The sequence below is a fragment of the Artemia franciscana genome, unplaced genomic scaffold (genome assembly GCF_032884065.1).
Source record: "Artemia franciscana unplaced genomic scaffold, ASM3288406v1 Scaffold_4819, whole genome shotgun sequence".
NCBI lineage: Eukaryota > Metazoa > Arthropoda > Branchiopoda > Anostraca > Artemiidae > Artemia > Artemia franciscana.
This window is the reverse complement of record NW_027065248.1, coordinates 9,447-17,062: the sequence shown is the minus strand read 5'-3', so window position 1 is coordinate 17,062 and position 7,616 is coordinate 9,447. Positions and strand designations below refer to the sequence as shown.

The 7,616-nt window shown below is 37.7% G+C and overlaps 1 protein-coding gene across 1 annotated transcript; it reads left to right on the top strand.

The window, feature by feature from the left end:
* The first annotated feature begins 421 nt into the window (after positions 1-421).
* On the top strand, positions 422-2,020 carry LOC136043348 (uncharacterized). Its single transcript, XM_065728270.1, has one exon. The coding sequence runs from the start codon at positions 422-424 to the stop codon at positions 2,018-2,020; it is 1,599 nt and encodes a 532-aa protein (XP_065584342.1).
* Positions 2,021-7,616: the final 5,596 nt, after the last annotated feature.

The window sequence follows — 7,616 nt, the reverse complement described above, 5'->3', positions numbered from 1 at the left end:
AGTTTCGGAGCGAAGTCTGAGAGTTGAAGCCAATCTTGTCTTCGAGAAAAATATTTTTATTCGTTTTCACATTCTCGAAACCGGCTTTTGAAGTAAATGTTTTTCTTTTCTGGTCTTTCTATTGTTCTGTTTTATACTCTGGTAACTTTTCTTACAAATATGGAGGTCTAGGAGAGTGTGTGAGACATTTTTTTCATTGCAGCGCCATCTTATGTTATAATTTTTAACTATTCCGAAAAAGCAGGTTTAGGGTAAGATGGACCACAGAGACAGCGGGTAAGACGGACCGGTCCGTCTTGCCCCCTATCATCTGGAATCTTTTTCGAAGTTATTATTTTTTACGTATTTTGTGAATATTGTGTTGCATTTATTGTTCCCGCATGTCAATTAGAAATATATTAAGCTGTCTCTCTTTTGCAGAATGGGAAAGTATACTAGGAAAACCACCCGCGGTCTCCACTACCAGGACTTACTGAGAGCAGCTGCTATGCGAGTTAAATCTGGTTCGCAGCTTCGCAAAGTTTCGAAAGAGGTTGGTTTGCCACGAAGCACAGTGCGAAGAGCAGTTGCAAAACTCGACGCAGCAGAAGCTCCCCAATCAGTGGAGTTGGCAACTACCTTCAACTTTAAAAGTGTGTTCTCAGCAAACGAAGAGATACTTCTGAAGGACTATATGATCACGGCACAGCACATGCATCATGGACTTACGAAAAAGGAAGCAGGTCAGCTTGCATATGAATATGCCCAGGCCAAAGGGAAGAATATGCCGAAGAACTGGACTGAAAATAAGTGTGCAGGAAAAGACTGGATGAATAGCTTTATGAGTCGTGTTGGGCTTTCCCTAAGGTCCTCCGAAGCGACAAGCCTTGCCAGAGCCACCAGCTTCAACAGGACGAATGTCAGGGAATTCTTCAATAATTTAGAAGAGCTTCTTATAAAGCACAAGTATCCGCCGAATAGAATATATAATCTTGACGAGACTGGAGTAACCACCACTCACAAGACACCAAAGGTGGTTGCAGAAAAGGGATCAAAGCAAGTTGGAAGCATTACTTCGGCTGAGCGAGGGACGCTGGTAACAGTCGTAGGGTGTATCAACGCAGCTGGCCAGTCGATAGCCCCTTTCTTTATCTTTCCACGAGTGAACTGGCTTCAAAATTTTCTCAATGGCACGCCCCCTGGAAGCACAGGAAAATGCCAGCCGTCTGGATGGATGACAGCCGAAATCTTCCCGGATATGATACGCCATCTGATCTCCCAAACCAGTTGCTCGCCCACAAATCGACTTCTGCTGATTATGGATAACCATGATTCGCACGTCTCATTGAGCGTGGTTAATCTTTGCAGAGAAAACGGCATTGACGTCTTAACGCTTCCGCCACATTGCAGTCACAAGCTGCAGCCTCTTGATGCTGCTGTTTATGGGCCATTCAAGCGATACTACAATGAAGCAGCTAACTCGTGGATGGTTTTGAACCCAAACAGGAGGATTACCATTTATGAAATCGGAATATTCGTTGGAATCGCTTTTCCAAGAGCTTTCGTCATGGAAAACGTACTAAGCGGGTTCCAAAAAACAGGAATATACCTTTTCAATAGGAACGTTTTCCAAGATCACAACTTTCTCAGCGCCTTTGTGACAGACCGACCAGCACCAGAGACGTCTCCCATGACAGGCCAGTCTGCAGTTCCATCAACCAGCCCTGGCGACGAGAGCTTGAATAACGACGTGCTGCCAACTACCAGTAGCTCAGTGATTTTTGGGACTATGCCAGTGACTCCAGAGTCGGTTCGTCCTCACCCTAAGGCGAGTTTCTATGCAAGAGACGGAAAAACGTCTAGGAAAAGAACAAAGACCAAAATTCTGACGAACACACCTGAAAAAAACAGACGGAAAGAAGAATTGGAAGAAGAATTTGAGTTGAAAAGAAAAAAATCAGAAAAGAAAGCTCAAAGAAAACGGCCTGAAAAGAGAAAACCTCTCCAAACAGCCTGGGAACGGGGAAGACAGCTTCGATGAACATATCACACTGGATGATGAAAGTGATGACAGCTTGCATTTGGATGGGTCAGAGGAGGAGGAGTTTATTGATGGAACCGAACCAAAAAGTGGGGATTTCTTGGTTGTGAAAGTGCCGACCAATAAGAGCTTCAGGAATTATGTTGGAGTTGTGTGAGATTGTGAATCTGATGGTTTCCAAGTTTTGGAAGCGATTAGCTCCATCGAGCAAATTCACGGCAACTGAAGAGATGAGCTTCGTGCGAAAAGAAGAGGTCATCATGAAGCTGCCAAAACCGACCCCTTTGGGCGGAACTACGAGACAGTCGGCTCAGTTCGTTTTTCACGTAGGTTTGGCCTCGTACAGTGTTTAAATATAGTTATTTGCTAACTTTTCACTTTTTTACTTACTACTAGTATTTTAAGTATTCGAAATAAAATTGTTTAGAGACAATCAATCTTTTTGAGCAATTGGGTCTGTCTTGCCCAAGGGGCTGGTCCGTCTTATCCTATGGGGTGGGAAAGATGAACCTTTTGACCAACTTAAGTTTTTTTATATCTGGGCCCGAATATACGGCTGATTTATGTGTGAAGAAGGTTTCTTTACGTAACTCAATGTTTTGGGGACAAGTTAGACACCTTTCGTCAGTCGTTGCTTGTTTCCAACCTCTTCCGCCGACGAAAAACCGAAATGGGGTCCGTCTTACCCGACTCTCCCCTACTCTGAGAGAAGGAACTTGCAGGCAGGACAAGAATATTCAGGGTTTTGACTTTCCAAAAATTTCAAAGTTTTCACATATACCCAAATAAAACATGAAGCTCTTGAAAATGATAATACAATAAAGAATAAGTAAAGCTGAAAATAAATATAAGATATTAAAAAACAGAATAAGAGAAATAATGGAACAGGTCTAATTAAACAAATACGAAAAAGGCTCCTATATTAAACCCCTCTTTGAACAGGGTGAAAAGAAGGCCCCCCGTAAGCCCCCGTGAAAAAGGCAGTGAGGAAAAGAACTTGTAGGACTCTATCTATCGTAGAACAATATTTATAGTTTTGACCTTTCGGTATGTCCTAATATACCACGATGGAACATAAGACTTTTAAAAGAAAAAAAACTAAGGAAAAAAAATCTGAAAGTAGACATAAAATATTGAAAAGTTAGACTTACAAAATATATTGGACATGACAAAATTCAAAGTAATTATAACAGGAGTCCCGTCTTAAAACCCTCCTGAAATGGAGTGTTAGTATAACCCCTTTGAAAACTCAGGTTAAATCAACTGTGGGAGAAGGATCTCGCAGGACTAGAAAAGTCAGGGTTATGGCTTCCAAAAATATGCAAACATGTCCGTATATCACATGCTGACTCGATGATGCAAGTCATCATGAAAACTTGTCTGAACTAGCCTCTTAATCTCTATCGGTGGAAAAAATGTCGCATCTTAATTAAAACGTGAATAGTCCCTTGGCATAATTAGAAATAATCTGTGGCCGAAAATACAAAGGCCTTTGAAAACAATAGGGGTACAGTTAATACAGCTTAAAGTTTGAGTTGATCATTAATTAGTTCATTTTGGGTCCCTTCCCCTGGGATAGTCGAATGAAGAACACTATTCGATGCCAACTGAAGATTAAATTTGAATACGTTGCTCAAAGAATAAGATTGGTGGGAAATAACTTTCGATACCCATGAAAAGTTAAAACTATGAATAGGGTTCCTGAGCAAAGGTTTGGGTGAAATTCGAAGTGACTGGGATAAAGTGTCCCCCAAGAACTCCAGATTAGAGATGCAAAATCTCGGTAACAGTGTTTCAGCTAGCAAAACAGTTGCCCGTCGATCCAACCGCTTATCGTTAGTGCCTTCACAGAAAGCCACCTACCCCTATCACCGTAGGAGACTAAGTTACCCTTACAGTTGACAGGAATAATCTCAGATTCAGTCCAAGCTTTTCCAATCCAAGCCGGGATTCAATTTCTACCAATCTATCCGTATCCTGTAGTAGTCAATTCAATTTTATTTTATGATTATCTGTAGTCTTTTTTAATAGGTAATGGACCTTCTCCTCCATCCTAAGCTTTTTCGTCTTACTTTAGTTCTGTAAATTTCCCACAGGGTCTTTGCGTTTTCATCCCCCATAAACTCTTTTTTCTTCTCGTAATTTTGTATTTCTGCCGATTTTTTATACTTTGCCACTGCCAGCTGAATTCAAAATTTTGCCTCTTTTTCGTTTTTTTTTTCTTTTTTAGTTTTCTTAAATTTGTCAATCGCGTAAGATAGATCAACATTTAATTTGAATTGGACTCCAGTGTACATCATCTTTGACTGCCTTTCTTTATTTTAGCTCCATTCAACATTTCTTTTTCCTTTTTATTTTCTTTTCTTTTGTCGTAGCAGAAATTAGCTCTTCCGTAAATAAAAATTAAAATCTTAACTTGTAGTTTTGCTTTGTATATTATTTCTCTCTTTTAGTTTTCTTTACTTTTACGGAAGAAACAAATAATTCATCAGAAAATAGCAATTGAATTTTGACATTTGGTTTTTCATATTGTACTAAAATTTCTTGAACTTTAAGAGGAAAAGCCAGCACCATAAATTTATTCTCATTTTCCTCGGGTACAATTGGTACTGCATTTTGACATATACGTTCCATATGTCGGTGTCATTTAGTCGTTCCATGTGTTTTAAAGTTTTCTGTTTTCCTCAATTTTTCCCCAAAAAATCAATTTTGCAGGTCTAGTTTTGGTCAATATTAAGTGGCCAAGCCACTTTTGTATCCCTCCCCTGATTTAAAACTCACTTTAAAGAATGGGAAATCTCCAATATCCCCAAAGTCTCCTCTTTTGGAACATCTACTGGAAGAGTAGGTACTAAGCCAACTCTTATCCTTTTTCTCTGGACTACTGTGCTTCTTTGCGATTTCCATTCTCACCCAAGCACACGGGCATGGGTGCTTATCTGTACAATATCAAATTGTTGTAATCTTATTTTTACGGTGTATATCTGCTCTATCAATTAGCTCAGTTTATACATAAGAATGGTCACTGCAAGAATCAATTGTCATTTCAATTCCCTGTTCGATTTTCAGTGACACTGCAAATGCGCAATTTTTTTCATTATTATGGGCCATAACCCAGGCTGTCGTCTTATGTGGTTTTTGATCATGTTTACTGAGGTAGTTTTTTTGTAAAATACCCTGTTGTACCACAGTTAAAGCAAGTTACTTCCCTTTGCTTGTGCTGAAATGCATTTGTTTTTGCTCTGTGTTATAGTGCCTATTTTTATTGTACTCTACACATTGAAATTCTCTGTATCCACTGCTTCGTTTCTAATTTTGGTCCACGTATTTAAGAATATCATCATTTCTTCGCTTGCTTTCGTGTTCTTTTCTTTGAAGTACATTCTTATATTTTGATAGGTATTTTTTTCAAATTGTTCTATTAATGTTTTTTATCACTTCTGTCACTTTTTCTTTTATCTCCTGTGAAAGTAATTGCGGGAGAATTGGAACTTTTCGAAAAGGTTATGCTATAATCTTTCAAAGTCTTTTTATTGCTTTTTATTGGCCCCTGCTGGACAATGATTCCCAACTACTCCTACTACTTGGTCTACTTTGCTTCTCTCTTTCGTTATGTCCTCCTAATTTTCTCTTTCGTTATGTTTTCCGAGTCTGCTCACTATCAATTAATCCGTTCTGTATTAAATTTTTTCTTAGAGGCGACTATTTTTCAATTTGCATGGCATCTGAGGGGTGAGGGGTTTTCATAAGATAATTATTCTTCGTATATTACCGCCTCTGTTTATATGCCATACTCTCTCATATTACTGGGTGTGCTCCTTCCCGAATATTTTTTTTGTAATCCCATTTTATTTCTTTATTTGGGTCTTCTTTATCTGGGAATAAATCCTTTTGAGTGTGCAGTCTATCATGTTCTCCCTCTACGGCTCGTAGAGGATGTTGTATTATTTTTTAGTTTGTTGGAAGTATCTTCCTTTTGTACGGGTCAAAAATGTCTATCTCACCCCAAGAAAGATATAGGGTTCCAGTTGATGGTGATTTTTCTTGGGTATTTTAGTGGGAGTCACATATAAATGTGAGTCAATTTAACCGTGGTTGATTTTCTCGAACTAATATCTAATTCAAATAAGATCTCTATTTTTCCCGACCTTATGCGAGCCTTCTGTCTATCCACCATTATATCAGAATTCTGCTAAAAACTATTATTTTAATCCAAATAAAATTCTTTCTCGAATGTGAAACTTCCAGTCTCTGGTGAAAACTAGTTATTACTCAATTTGCTGATTCTTTACGCTAGCTAATTAGCCATGTGATATATTTATTCATAAAATTTTATTATATTCCAACTAGTTAGCACCCACTCACAATATTTTTAATTGATTCCATCTTTTGCTGAATTTTATTATGTTGAATTAAAATAGGCTACTGTGTAGGCTAAATTAAATAATCTTTTCGAAAAACGTGGATTCTCTTGCTACAAGTACTTCTGATAGCTCCTTTACTCATTGCCACTACTTACTGGAGTGGAATGCCTCACGGCCACCACTATTGTAAAGAATATATAGAGATAGGTAATACCCAATTGCGGTATACCCTGTTCTAGTGTATGGTAGGATGATCGAACGGTCAAAAGAGCCAAACTCTGGGCCAAGGGATGCCAAGACCTGGGTTACCAGAAATATCACTAGCTATCTTTTTTTAGGGTAGAGAAACCCCCTTGTCGATATACTAATGACGGTGTTTCTCGCGAGCTCTTTTTTTTACCCTGCATTGGTTAAGGGAAAATATTCTTAAATAGTTGTAGACAATAACTTGCTTGTATTTTTCCAACGGTCACTTATACCAAAAATATGTGTATCAACTCTGAATGCGACTAAATTAAAATCACCACTTCTGTAATTTTAGCCCAAAACATTATTTATTACACCAGAAGTGGCCTAGTAACTAAACTTTAACTTATCTATGAAAACTTATAATGGACAAATCTAAGCAACTCTAATTATGAAAAGGAAATACATCATTAATGTGAAAAACGATTAAACAGACAGGGGTGGAACCCCAGGAGCCAATGAATTTTTTCGAAACATATTTTAGTAAATCAAAAACTTCAAGACATGAATAACAAAATGATGGAATAAGGCAGCTATATGAAATTAAAACGACATTCAGAATATGACTTTTCCGTATATTTTCTGAAAAATGTTAGTACAATACGAAAAACCTAATTTAGGACTTCCATTCCCATTTGAGGATAAATAATTTACTTAATCTTTAAACATAAAAGGACATAAATAAGAGAGAAAATATGTGAAGCGTTAGCGTTACTTTCATTTAAGATTTTAGTAATCATTTCGTGACGATTACTTAGATAACCAAAAGGGAGAAAAGAAATATAAAACGATACTAGAATAAAGAAATGCAGTCTAAGAAAAAGAACACAAGAGTCTAATTAGGTTTAGAAGATGATCTATTTTTCACAGAACAGAAATTTGAGGAAAGTTTAACAGAGGCAAGAGATGTAAAAAAGATATTCGATTCATAATTTCATTCTGCAATAATTGAGAGTAACATATTGGTAAATTAAAACATTTTGCTG